Source organism: Loxodonta africana, chromosome 2 (genome assembly GCF_030014295.1).
Source record: "Loxodonta africana isolate mLoxAfr1 chromosome 2, mLoxAfr1.hap2, whole genome shotgun sequence".
In the NCBI taxonomy this organism is placed as follows: Eukaryota; Metazoa; Chordata; class Mammalia; order Proboscidea; family Elephantidae; genus Loxodonta; species Loxodonta africana.
In genome coordinates this window covers 83,348,846-83,363,519 of record NC_087343.1, presented here as the reverse complement: position 1 = coordinate 83,363,519, position 14,674 = coordinate 83,348,846, and the positions used below count along the sequence as shown (strand labels likewise).

At 39.9% G+C, this 14,674-nt stretch overlaps 1 protein-coding gene across 1 annotated transcript in view; it reads left to right on the top strand.

The window, feature by feature from the left end:
* Positions 1 to 13,308, top strand: part of ARSB (arylsulfatase B) — a 328,139-nt gene extending 314,831 nt beyond the window's left edge. The window contains exon 7 of the mRNA XM_064273497.1: positions 13,287 to 13,308. Coding sequence (XP_064129567.1) covers positions 13,287 to 13,288 — 2 coding nt within the window. The 3' untranslated portion in view covers positions 13,289 to 13,308. The remainder of the gene's footprint in view (positions 1 to 13,286) is intronic.
* The last annotated feature ends 1,366 nt before the right edge of the window (positions 13,309 to 14,674 follow it).

Sequence of the window (14,674 nt, the reverse complement as noted above, 5' to 3'; positions counted from 1 at the left end):
TAAAACATATTAAATAAAAGTTTTAATGAAAAATGAATGGAGAGCTCTAATTGCTTTTATACCTCCTACCAGAAACTCAGCACAAAACCTAGCTTCTGTGCTACTGTCTCTTCAGGTTTTCCAAATCATCCTTAAAAGTGGGGTAAGCTCCAAATAAGAGTGCCCACAGCTGTTTAGCATCGTCACTCTGCACACAGTCTCCCTGTACGATGTATTTCTCCTGAAAGTCGCTGCTTAAAATGCCTTTTGACCCTCCCTGTTTGCTGTGTTTATGTAACCTCTCTCTGACTCCCTTCGCTGCACCTGACCTTGAGCAAGCATCCCCTAATCTTTCCATCACAATCTGTTCATCAGTATGGGGAGCACGCACAATGTTTCTTCCTTATTCTGACCTGCTGGAACTTTCCTTCTCTGCGGACTCCTTTTAAACCTCCGTCCAAACCTACCTTACTGCTCTCTATCACAGACGCTGGCCATTTGGCAGGAGTTTAAAAATATTTTCTGACAAAATCAGCCCACTGAATTTTATTTATTTCCTCGCCTTATTTCATTATCATATCCATGGGTTTTCCAGGAGTCCCTGGGTGGCACAAATGGTTAGATGCTTGACTACTAACTGAAAGGTTGGTGGTTCAAACCCACCCAAGACTCCTTGGAAAAAAGGCCTGAAGATCTGCTTCCGAATGGAGAACAGTTCTACTTACGATACGTGGGATTACCATGAGTCAGATCAACTCAACAGCAATCGGTTTGGGTTTTTTTGGTTATGGATTTTCCCTAGCCAGCTGGCCAGTAATAGCTCTTTGTTTTTCTTCTCCCTTCCGACAAGTTTCCTCTTCAACTCCCAGCCAGGGTCAAAAACACCGCCTGAGTAGGCCAGAAAATTCCAATTTATGAACTAGCAGGTAGAGTTTACAGGGAAAGGGTTATACTGATTAGGGACTCTCAGATTATAGTATACAGAATTACAGAATCTTAGTGGAGGGGACCTTGGAGCCCTGAATACTACACTGAGGATGAGGCCAGGGACCTACAGCAACTTCAGGCTACCACTCCTTCCAACATTCTTCCTTCAAGAGATACTTCTGCGGATTCCCACTGGGAACCAACGGCCTGTTGGTGAGGTTTCCATTCACTGCCTATGAGTTTTCTTTCTTTTTGTAAGTTTTTTTTTTTTAATCTACATACACAAAGTTAAAGTCAACTTCTATTACAAGGCTTAAGAAAAACACTCCTTCTCACACTCAGTCTCATTCCCCAGAAGCATTAACTTTGAACTCTTTCAACAGTTTCTCCCGATATTTACCATACTTATATTTATGCTGCTATTATAGACACATCAATTTTAGACATTATCTGTTGACTTTTTACTAACTGTAGAATGAGGAATTTAGCTCTCTTTCACTACCATCTCCACATCTCCTTTCCGATAGAGTATTCACAACTTTTCTATAAAATTAATCCTTAGTTTTTACATTATTTTGTTCCCAGCCAAGTCAATTAGTGAAGTACGATTATATTTCCTCTCTTTTACAACTTCTTGTGTTCTGTATTTACCTTCTTTAATCATAGTACAAATTTATATAACAAAACATTTGCCAATTCAACAGTTTCTACATGTACAATTAAGTGATACTGATTCCATTCACCTTCACCATTAACCTTTTCCAAATTATTCCACCGTAATTAACAGGAACTCAATGCCCCCTAAGCAATGGCTCCATCTTTCCCCCTCCCTCCCACTCCTGGTAACCACTGATAAACTTTAACCTCTATAATTTGCCTATGTCATATAAATGGGATCATAAAATATTTGTCTTTGTATAACTGACTTAATTCACTCAACATAATGTTTTTAAGGTTCATCCATGTTGTGGCATGCATCAGGACTTCATTTCTCTTTATGGCTAAGCAATATTCCATATATATCATATCCATCTCTTGATGAACATTTAGGTTGTTTTCACCTTTTGCCTGTTGTGAATAACGTTGCAATGAGCATGGTTGTACACTTTCTCTTTTTTTTATTTTTTATGTACCTGTGTCTGAATCCAGATTCTCCCACAGAAGTGTAAAACAACTTTAAAACAATTTTCCCATGGTAAAACCTATCAGATAATCTAATCTTTTTTTTTTTTTTTAACCTGGGGGTTACTTTTTGGAAGCCTGACATCCTTCTAATCTGTGCTGGTTGCTCTCTAGGCCTGCTGCATAGCCATCATTCTATCACTTTTCTCATATATTAGATCCTGAGCCAGTTGAGTTCTCTGAGAAGACAACAATGAGACAGAGTTAGGAGTGCAAAATGTTTCTTGAGGAGGAACACCTATGACGCAGGATGGAAAGGGGAAGCTGTCAGACTGTGTTACAAACTCTAGAAAGGCTTTATCAGTCCAACACAGAACTCCAGTGTGAAACTGTCCTTTACAGAAGTTCCATGATAGGTAGAAATAGTTAGGCCCTCGTTGATGCTTTGCTCAGACATTGGCTAGCGGCTGCCCCAAGAATGTTACTGTGGTTCAAAAGCTGAGGCAGCAAATGCCCTTCAGCCGCTGAGTGAATAAACAAACTGTTGATACAGGCATAAAAGTAGTGGCCCTTGGGTCAATTCCAACTCATGGTGACCCCGTGTGTGTCAGAGTAGAACTGTGCTCTGTAGGGTTTTCAGTGGCTGATTTTTTGGAAGCAGACTGCCAGGCTTCTCTTCCGAGGTGCCTCTGGGTAGACTCGAACCACCAACTTTTCAGTAGTAGCCGAGTGCAGTAACCATCTGCACCAGCCACGGAATAATACTCAGCAATAAATAGGGATAAACTCTTGACACAGGCAACAACCAGGATGAACCTGGAATTATGCCGAATGAAAAACGCCAGTCTCGAAGGTTACATACTGTGTGGTTCCATTTGTAAAACATCCTTGACATGACAAAATTATAGAAATGGAGACATGGTGAGTGATTGCCAAGGTTTAGAGATGGGAAGGTGGGGGCAGGTGGCTGTGACTATAAGAAGGCATGGGGGGCCCTTGTGGCGAGGGACACAGTCTGCACTTGACCGCATCAACATCAATATCCTGACTGTAATACTGCACTACAGTTTTGCAAGACGTCATTACTATCGATGAAGCGCACGAAGCACCTCGCTGTATTATTGCTTACAACCGCACATGGATCTACCGTTATCGCAAAAAAAAAGGTTAATAAATGGTTTTAAGTGCCAGAAAAAAAAAAAAAAAAAAAAGCTGAGGCAGGCCCTGAAGGAACTACCAGCTGGAGGCTGTCAGCAAACACACTCCAAGCAGTTACGTAGCAAGTTTTTTCTTGGGAAGGGGTCTGAGCAGCACATTTCCAGGTCTGCCACAGTCCCTGTCTTCTGAATCCCATGGCTTCCTCTTTTTTTGTTTTATTCCCTCATTTTGGTGGAGTACATTCTCAGAAATTTCCCAGAAAGGGCACTTAGAACGTACTTATCTGAGACATTGAATGTCTAAAAATGTCATTAATCCACCCTAATACTTGACGGTTTTGGTTGGGTATAGAATTCTACATCACTTTGATTCAAGATTCGAAGATGCTGTTCTATTGTCTTCGAGATTACAGTATTGCTTTTAAGAGCTCCGATGCCATTCTATTTTTCACCTTTTTCCCTCAATTTATTTCTCCCAGGAAACATTAGGAGTTTCTCTTCTTCCCGGTATACTGTAGCTTAAAATGTGTCTCGACAGGGATCTTTTTGACTCTTTAAGTCGGATGCACAACCTGTTCAATCTAGAGAGTAGTGTTATTATACACTCAGAAATTTATTGTTTATTTAATATTTAATTTTTTTTCACTCAATTTTTTCTCTTCTCTCTTTCTTGAACTCCTGTTAGTCTGCTGTACAACTTTCTGGATTGGCCCTCTAACTTTCAATGTATCTTCTCTCCTATTGCCTAAGTCTCTGTCTTTTTCATCAACTCTCTGGGAGAGTTTTTTTTAATCATTTAATCTTTCTATTAAATTTTTAATTTCAGCTATCATAGTTTCAATTTCCAAGGATGCTTTTTCTAATCTCCAATTGTTCCTTTCTAACATCCTGATCTTATTTTATGGACACAATATCTTCTTCACTTCTATGAGAATATTAGGGATTTTTAAAAATTTTATTCTCTACATTACCAAGGTCATTTTTCTTGTATGCTCTTTTTTCTGTCATTAGTGTTGGAGGTTTCCTACAAATATCTGGTGATCCTTAGTTGTTCGATCAAATTTAAGAATGAGACACTACAGAGTTCACTGAAAGATGTATAGATAAAAAAAAAATGGGGATTGTTTCTTGGTAGGCTCTCTTCTAGAGAGGGTAAGCACTAAGCTGCCCTTTTTATTGGGGATCTCCTAAAATGTCAGGCTCTGTAGGTCTTTTCTTTGGAGTCTTTCAGCTTCTTCAGAGAAAAAGACTCCAGTTTTTTGCTTGAGTGCTACAATTCTGGCTGCCATTGAGGGAAGGAGCTGAGGGGTTCTCTTTAGTATTCAGACGTTTACTCAGACTCCCTATTTTCAGTAGGTTCTTGTTTCTCCTACCCTTTCTCCCACCCCGATGTGCTGATATCTCATAATGGGGAGTGTCTTTTTCCAAAGCAGAAACTTCTGATTTTCAGGCAGGATTGGGAGTAGGGGCAGTTGGCTACTGGTTAAACCATAAAACCAAACCCATTGATTGCCATGGAGTCAATTCCGACTCATAGTGACCTTAAGGGAGGAGAAAGGACATAGGGTTCAAATGCTTCTGTTGTGGATTGAACTGTGTCCCCCTAAAATATTCATTATAAATCCTAACCTCTATGCCTCTGGTTATCATCCCATTTGGGAATGCGTTTTCTTTGTTATGTTAATGAGACAGGATTAATATAGGAAGTGTTTTGTGTCAATCTCTTTTGAGATATAAAAGGGATTAAACAAGAAGCAAAAGAAACAGAGATGGGAGAGGAGAGGTGCCAAGCCACGTGAAGACTGGCCAGGAACATAAGCTCAGAAAAGACAAGGGCCTTTCTCCAGACCCCACAGACAGAAAGCCTTCCCCTAGAACCAGCACCCTGAATTCGGACTTTTAGCCTCCTAAACTGTGAGAAAAATAAATGTCTGTCTGTTAAAGCCACCCACTTGCGGTATTTCTGTTATAACACCACTAAATAACTAAGACAGTTCCTTATACAACCCGTCTCCTGCTTGTATTTTCATAATTAACATCCATCATCCATAATACCTAACACTCTAATTCCTCAGACTTTCCAGGGTTCTATAAAGGGTGACTCGGAAACTCTGGTGGCGTAGTGGTTAAGAGCTACAGCTGCTAAACAAAACTGCAGTTCGAATCCACCAAGTGCTCCTCGCAAATTCTATGGGACTGTTCTATTCTGGCCTATAGGCTTCCTATGAGCCAGAATCGACTTGACAGCAACGGGCTTCAGATTTTTTAGTATATGGCAACTCAGTGGTTAAGCATTTGGCTGCTAACCAAAAGGTCAGCAGTTCAAACCCTCCTGCTGCTCCTTAGAAACCCTACAAGGCAGTTCTTCTCTGTCCTATAGTGTCACTATGAGTTGGAATTGACTTGACAGCAACAGGTTTGGTTTTTGGTTTATAGGGTAAATTGGCTTGCTTCTCACTGGTACTTCCTTCTGAAAGTACCTAGAGTTTCTCAGCTCTGCTATATAACAGTCACTACAGGCAATCCCGAGATTATAAACGTCTGACTTAAGTACTACCCATAGTTACAAACTAACCCCCACAAAGCCTATTATTAAATATTGGAGGTACATGTAATGGTTCCTAATAACAAACAGGCACTACTTTGCGATGCACATTGAAACATTATTATTATTACTGTATTATTACGTTAAAGTGTTTCTTTCATGTTTTTTATGCACTGTATACTAAGACAAACATCTGACTAACTGATGTTAGATAAAAACCATACCTAACTGTTCTGACTTACCTACAAATTCGACTTCAGGACAGACTTAGGAATGGAACATGTTTGTAATGTAATATTTCCTTACTGGTTGTCTTTCAGGAAGAAGAACTACAAATGCATATGTTCATCTTACCGTGTTTAATTGAAAATCCCTGTACATTGATTTCCAGTGGGCATATAGGAAAATTGTAGTAATTTCCCTTTACCTTTATTCCAATTATCAGGAGCATTTGGTTATCCTTAGGCCTATTGTTGTTGTTAGGTGCCATTTAGTCAGTTCCAACTCATAGCAACCCTATGTATGACAGAACAAAACACTGCCCGGTCCTGAGCTATCCTCACAATTGTTGCTATCTTCAAGTCCATTGTTGCAGCCACTGTGTCAATCCATCTAGCTGAAAGTTCTCCTGTTTTTCACTGATCCTCCACCAAGCATGATGTCCTTCTCCAGGGACTGGTCCCTCCTGATAACATGTCCAAAGTATGTGAGACAAAGTTTCACCATCCTTGCTTCTATGGAGCAGTCTGGCTGTACTGCTTTAAAGACAGATTTGTTCATTCTTCTGGCAGTCCGTGGTGTTTCAATATTCTTTGCCAACACCGTAATTCGAAGGCATCAGTTCTTCTACCACCTTCCTTATTCATTGTCCAGCTTTCACATGCATATGAGGCAATTGAAAATATCATGACTTGGTCAGGTGCACCTTAGTCCTTAAGGTGACATCCTTGCTTTGGAACACTTTAAAGAAGTCTTTTGCAGTGGATTTGCCCAATACAATGCGTCCTTTGATTTCTTGGCTGCTGCTTTGATGGATGGTGATTGTGCATCGTAAAATGAAATCCTCTACGTCAATCTTTTCTCCATTTATCATGATGTTGCTTATTAGTCCAGTTGAGAGGATTTTTGTTTTCTTTATGTTGAGGTATAATCCGTACTGAATGTTGGAGTCTTTAATCTTCAGTAACTGCTTCAAGTCCTCTTCACTTCAGCAAGCAAGGTTATGTCATCTGCACAACCAAAACCCAAACCAAACCCATTGCCATCGGTCAATTCTGACTCATAGTGACCCTGTAGGACAGAGTAGAACTGCCTCATAGGGTTTCCAAGGAGCACCGGGTGGATTCAAACTGCCAACCTTTTGATTAGGAGCCAAACTCTTAACTACTATGCCACCGCCACCGGGGTTTCCTATGTGCACAGCACAGGTTGTTAATGAGTCTTCCTCCAGTCCTGATGGCTTGTTCTTCTTCATATAGTCCAGGTTCTCAGATAATTTGCCCAACATACAGACTGAATAAGTATGGTGAAAAGATACAATCCTGATGTACACCATTCCTGATTTTAAACCACGAAGTATCTCTTTGTCCTGTTGGAACAACTGTCTGTTGGCCAATGTACAGGTTCCTCATGAGCACAATTAAGTGTTCTTACATTCCCATTCTTCTTGGTGTTATCCATAATTTGTCATGATCCACACAGTTGAATGCCTTTGCATAGTCAATAAAACACAAGTAAACATCCTTCTGGTATTCTCTGCTTTCAGCCAGGATCCATCTGACATCCCTTGTTCCACATCCTCTTTTGAATCTGGCTTGAATTTCTGGCAATCCCCTGTCAGGGTACTACTGTAACCATTTTTGAATTATCTTCCGCATAATTTTACTTGCATGTGATATTAATGATACTGTTTGATAATTTCTGCATTTTGTTAGATCACCTTTCTTTGGGATGGGCTTGAATGTGAATCTCTTCCAGTCAGTTTGGGCAGGTAGCTGTCTTCCAAATTTCTTGGCATAGATGAGTGAGTGGAGTGCTTCTAGTGTTTGATCCATTTCTGGAAACATCTCAGTTGGTCTTCGTTCAGTTCCTAGAGCTTTGTTTTTTTGCCAATGCCTTCAGTACAGCTTGGACTTCTTTCTTCAATACCATTGGTTATTGATCATATACTACCTCCTGAAATGGTTGAACATTGATCAGTTCTTTTTGCTACAGTGACTCAGTGTATTCCTCATATCTTCTTTTGATGCTTCCTGCATTGTTCAGCATTAAAAAAAAAGTCTGTAGAATCCTTCGATATTACAACTCGAAGCTTGAATTTTTTTCTTCAATTTTTTCAGCTTGAAAAACGCCAAGTGTGTTCTTCCCTTTTTGATTTTCTAACTCCAGTTCTTTGTACATGTCATCATAATACTTTACTTTGTCTTCTCGAGCCACCCTTTGAAATCTTCTGTTCAGCTCTTTTACTTCATCATCTCTTCCATTCGCTTTAGCTACTTAACATTCAAGAGCAAGCTTCAGAGTCTCTTCTGACTTCCATTTTGGTCTTTTCTTTCTTTTCAATAACTTTTTGCTTTCTTCATGTACGATGTCCTTGATGTCATTCCACAACTCATCTGGTCTTCAGCCATTAGTGTTCAATGTGTCAAAACTATTTTTGAGATGATCTCTAAATCCAGGTGGGATATACTCAAGGTTGTATATCCTTGTTTTCATTTTCTTCAACTTCAGTTGGAACTTGCACATGAGCAACTGATGGTCTGTTCTGCAGTTGGCCCCTGACCTTGTTCTGAATGATGATATTGAGCTTCTCTATCAGTTCTTTCCACAGATGGAGTCTATTTGATTCTTGTGTATTCCATTCGGCAAGGTCCACAGATAGTCACCATTTATATTATTGAAAAAGGTATCTCCGATGAGTAAATTGTTGGTCTTGCAAAATTCTGTCATGCGATCTCCCATGTCCTTTCTACTACCAAGACCATATTTTCCAACTACTGACCCTTCTTCTTTGTTTCAACTTTTGTATTACAATCACCAGTAATTATCAATGCATCTTGGTTGCATGTTTGATCAATTGCAGACTGCAGAAGTTGGTAAAAATCTTCAAGTTTTCATCTTTGGCATTAGTGGTTGGTGTGTAAATTATGCCATTATAAATTATGCTTTTATGCCCTAGTTAGGGAAAATAACCATTCCACAATCTTATGACTCTCTGATAATGCTATTTCCTTAATTGTTCTCAGTGTAACGCAGTGTTCTTTATGCAGGGGACTTGTCAGTCAAGACTTCTGTTTGGTTATTTTCCTTGCTATTTTGGTATGTACTTTGCCCTGACTTTGTTTTATGATTCATATTCCAATCTTTGGTCTTAAGGGTGGAATATGAGTGAATATGTGTAATGTTCTAACTTCCCAGTAAAGTCTAGGTCATAAACTCTCAGATTTTTAAGCTCAAAGGCTAAGTCTTGGCATCCTAGAGAGAGTAAATATTTTCACGAAAAGCAAAAGAATAATCATTTTGCAGACCAAAAAAAGTGTATTCCCCACCTCTTCTATGCTCCATAAATTGTTCAGGGTGAAAAGGACTTGAAAGGTTGTCCAACCCAACCACTCATACAATGCTTAGAGGCCCCCTATTTCTCCTAGATCCCCTCCACCCTACATTCCCATCCCACTCTCATAAATGCTTGAACACCACTGGTGATGGAAAACTCACTGCTACTTTAGGCAACCACTTCACCTTACATAACTTTGTATGTTTTTTGTCTACCACTTACTTGGCACTTATTACATGGTCAACATACTACCAACGTACTACCAACTACGTCATCTTACTTAATCACCATAATAGCTCTGTAAGATACTTGTTGCTCTTTCCATTTTGCAATTGAGAAAACTCAGGTTGGCTACTTGCCCAAGATCACATAGCTAATGAGTTGAAGGGCAAGCACATGAACAGCAGCCAGTGGCACTAGAATTTCTTGTTCTTTCTACTTGCTCTTCCTTTCTCAGATCTGTATCTCCCTCTGTAACTCCCAGCCACTAGGGCTATTTCTGCCTCTTGGGAGCATAGGGTAGAAAGCCAAACCTCTCTTCCACATGAGCACTCTTCAGCTATTTCAAAATATTTATCTGATCTCCTTTCTTCTCCAGCCCAAATCTTTAATATATTAAAAAAAAAAAAAAAAAAAGGAAAGAAGATCAATATCTGTTTTAAGGGTATTAAGTGCATTTCTCCCTCAAGTTTCTAAGTTTTTCTCCTACCCACAACACTGTGGTGCACTGGCTCAGCCTCACAACAGGGCATGTGCTGAATCTTTTCATTGTGTGGTTGAAGCTGCTGCTCAGAGCATTGCTGTGACTCTACCTAACCCACTTCTATAGAAGTTCAAAGTGAGCTCGCACAATCCAGGATCATCCTTAACCTTCTCCTGGTATATTCAGAATGTCAGCCACTGAAGTCCCATTTTTAATCTCTTTCCTTCAGGAGGAGACCCAGCTGACACCCAGGGGCAGTAGGAATTGCTTAATAAAAAAACAAACAACAACAAAAAAAACAGTCGCCATTAAGTTGATTCTGACTCATGACAACCTCATATGTACTCCATAGTGTTTTCAGTGGCTGATTTTTTGGAAGTAGATTGTCAGGTCCATCTTCCAAGGTGCCTCTGGGTAGATTCAAACCTCCAGCATTTTGGATAGCAGCAGAGCACTTCAACCATTTGTACTGCCCAGGGACTCCTGCTTAATAAAAGAAGTCTTAAACAGCCTTTGCTGTGTGCCATTAAAGCAGCTTCTCATTACAGATTCACACTGAGCAGAATGGCCACATACATCCCACCAGATAGCCAGATTCCTTGATTACAAGTAGGTTTGTTTTACTGTGTAAATTTGCCTGATCCTAACAATCTCTTGGAGAGCTTATTTAAACTACAGAGTCCTGGACCCTGCCCCAGACCTCCCAAGACAGAATCTTTAGGGGCAAGGCCTGCAGTTTTAATGAGCTTCTCCAAGTGATTCTCATGATCACCCAAGTTTGGAAAACACTGTTTTAATGAGTTCATTGCCTGAAAATCCCATTCCTTGTCTTTAAAAACTAGAAGAGAAACAGAACTGAAGATAAAACTTTTTTTTAAAGGGAGTGAGCTAGATAAGAGCTTGTCCACTGAAATCTCTCTTTCTGGTTTGTGGCTGCTGTTTACTGGTTTTAAAAGACTAAGTTGAGTCATAGAGGGGAGTGGATAGAATATTTGGGAAAAGAAATGAAGAGAGTTGTAGGATACTTCTGAAGGGGTGAGGGAAGTTGAAAGGAGCATCTGGTATTAGAACTGCCGACCTTTTGGTTAGCAGCTGTAGCACTTAACCACTATACCACCAAGGTTTCCTATAATCAAATACTTTTTGGAAAGAGGCTGAGGCCTTTTTTGTTGTTGTTGTTATTTTTTTAAAAAAATTATTGTGATAAAATATATTTGGCATAAAATTTGCCATTTTAACCATTTTGAGTGTAAAATTCAATGATATTATATTCACAATATTGTGCACTCTGAGCCTATTTTTAATACTATATTTGTTTTAAGTCAAACTTCCAATACTCAAAAACCCATTGCCATCTAGTCAATTCCAGCTTATAGTAACACTGAAGGACAGAGTAGAACTGCCCTATAGGGTTTCCAAGGCTGTAATCTTTATGGCTTTAACAAAGAGAAGTTTATTCTCTCATAGTTGGGTAGGCTACAAGTCCAAATTCAGGGTGTCAGCTCCAGGGGAAGGCTTTCTCTCTCCGTCGGCTCTGGAGGAAGGTCCTTGTGATGCATCAGTCTTTCCTTGGTCTGGGAGTATCTCAGAGCAGGAACCTCAGGTCCAAAGGACACCCTCTGCTCCCAGCATTGCTTTCTTGGTGGTATGAGGTGGTATGACACATTGCATTGGGTAAATCTGCTGCAAAGGACCTCTTCAAAGTGTTGAAGAGCAAAGATGTCACCCTGAAGACTAAGGTGCGCCTGACCCAAGCCATGGTATTTTCAATCGCATCATATGCATGTGAAAGCTGGACAATGAATAAGGAAGACGGAAGAAGAATTGATGCCTTTGAATTGTGCTGTTGGCAAAGAATATTGAATATACCATGGACTGCCAAAAGAATGAGCAAATCTGTCTTAGAAGTACAGCCAGAATGCTCCTTAGAGGCAAGGATGGCAAGACTGCGTCTTACATATTTTGGACATGTTGTCAGGAGAGATCACTCCCTGGAGAAGGACATGATGCTTGGCAGAGTACAGGGTCAGCGGAAAAGAGGAAGACCCTCAACGACGTGGATTGATACAGTGGCTGCAACAACGAGCTCAAGCATAATGTTCGTAAGGATGGCTCGGGACTGGGCAGTGTTTCGTTCTGTTGTGCATTGGGTCGCTATGAGTCGGAACCAACTCCACGGCACCTAACAACAACAACAACAAAAATCTTTATGGAACCAGACTGCCACATCTTTCTCCCACAGAGCAGCTGGTGGGTTCGAACAACCAAACTTTCAGTTACTAGCTGAGCACTTAACCTCATGCCACCAGGGTTCCTTGCGTCAAACTTAATGAGGTGTAATTCACATACAATAAAATTTACTCTTTGCAAGTAGGCAATTAGATGAGTTTTGACAAATGTGTAATCTTGTGTAATCACTCCAACAATCAAGATTCAGAATATGTCTATCACACCAGGAGTTCTCTCGAACCCCTTTTAGTTAAGCGTTTAGCTGCTAAACAAAAGGTTGGCAGTTCAAATCCATCAGCTGCTCCTTGGAAACCCTATGGGGCAGCTCTACTCTGTCCTATGGGGTTGCTATAAGTCAAAATCAACTTAACGGCAACAGGTTTGGTTTTGGTTTTTGCTTCTTACCTCCAAGCCCCTGGAAACCACTGATTTATTTTCTGTTAGTATAGTTTTAAATTTTCTAGTATTCCATATCAATGGAATCACATGATAGGTAGTCTTTTACGCCTGGCTTCTTTTGCTTAGCATAACCCTTTTGAGATACATCTGTGTTGTTGCCTGTGTCAATAGTTTTTTCTATTGCTGAGTAGTATCCCGTTTTTGTTTTTTTTTAATCCCGTTGTATGGATATACCACAGTTTATCCTTTCACCAATTAATAGACATTGTGTTTGTTTCTGGAGTCCCTGGGTGGCACAAACGGCTAATACAACTCAGCTTCTAACTGAAAGGTTGGAGGTTTGAGACCACCCAGAGGTGCCTTGGAAGATAGACCATTGACCATTGTACGGAGCACAGTTCTACTCTGACGCATATGGAGTTGCCATAAGTTGGAGCCAACTCAATGGCAATTCTTTTTGTGGCTGTTTCCAGTTTAGGGCTATTATGAATAAAGCTACTATGAATATTCCCATTCAAGTCTTAGTGTGGACATGTGTCTCCACTTCTGTTGGGTAAATACCTAGGAGTGGGATTGCTGGGTCACCCGCTAAGCATAGAGTCCCTGGGTGGCACAGACAGGTAAGTGCTTGACTACTAACCAAAAGAATGACCATTTGAACCCACTCAGAGACCCCTCAGAAGACAGGCCTGGCCATCTGCTTCTGAAAGATCACAGCCTTGAAAATCCTGGGAGTGCATCTCTACCCTGCAGAACATGAGTCGGAGTCTGACTTCATGGCAACTAACAACAACAACAATGCTAAGTATATGCTTAACTTTATAAGAAACTGACAAATTGTTTTTCAGAGTGGTTGCACAATTTTGCATTTATACCAGCAATGTATTACTGAATTTTTTTTTTAAAAGACCATTCATTGAAGACAGATCTACAAGCACCTTTATTTTATGTCATTAGCAGGTACATAGAATTAGCTTTGTATAGAATACGGCTTAGGAATGCTGGATCTGGAGTCGGATAGAGCTGGTCCTTGTGGGTTTCAATAATATTCAACATGCCTCTGTGACCTTGGACAAATCACTAGATCTCTCCAAGCCTCATTTTCCTTATCTATAAAATGGAGGGAATGATAGTGCCTAACTACTTAGGGATGTTGTGAGGGTTAAATGAAATAATACACATAACGCATTCAACAACAGTACCCGATATATAGTAAATGATTAATACATGTTAGCTACTTTTATCATTTTCATTACCTTCTTTGGAATAGAATTTGTTACAGTAGGGCTTAACCATGGGAGAACGTGTACCAAGGACTTCACCTCTTTGGGGCTGTTTTGGGTAATAATTTAGAAGTTAAGAAAGCCATGAGCAGCTGAAAAAGATGTTTTGTCATAGAAAGGTGATATTTATGGTTACTTGAAATGAAAAACCACCAAGTCTTTTACGTCCTTTCTGAACTTTCTAAACATCAGCTTCCTAATCTATGTAATGGAGTAATAAGTCTTGCCCTGCCTACCTTACGGGGTTGCTCTGAAGATCAAAGAAAAAATTGAACATTATAAACTACAAAGTATTATACAAAGATTTGCCACTAGTGAAAGCTTTAGAAGATAACTTCCATAAGAGACAATTTAGTTAGAAATGATCAGATAATGGTATCCTTTTCTTTTTTTTTTTTTAGACTTCCCTTTTCTAATGTATAGAAAAAAAAACACCCGAGAGCTGGGAAAAATTTCAAGAAAATGCTCTTAACATGAAAGATGTAAGAAATTGGTAGCCAGAAGACCAAAATACCATGTATAATCCAAACCAACACTAATCCACGTCCAAAGTCAAAAGGAATACACCCAGGGTACCTTTCTTGCTCTACAGTAGGCTAGCAAGCTTAATTCACCACAGTGTTGAAGTAGCTACAGGACAATGGCTTGTGCCAGCATTCAAGCACCTGCTTTCAGGTACTTAAATACAATGTGAATTTGAACATAACAAAAACCCAAATCATTGTCATCGAGTCAATTGTGACTCATAACAACCAAATAGGACAGAGTAGAACT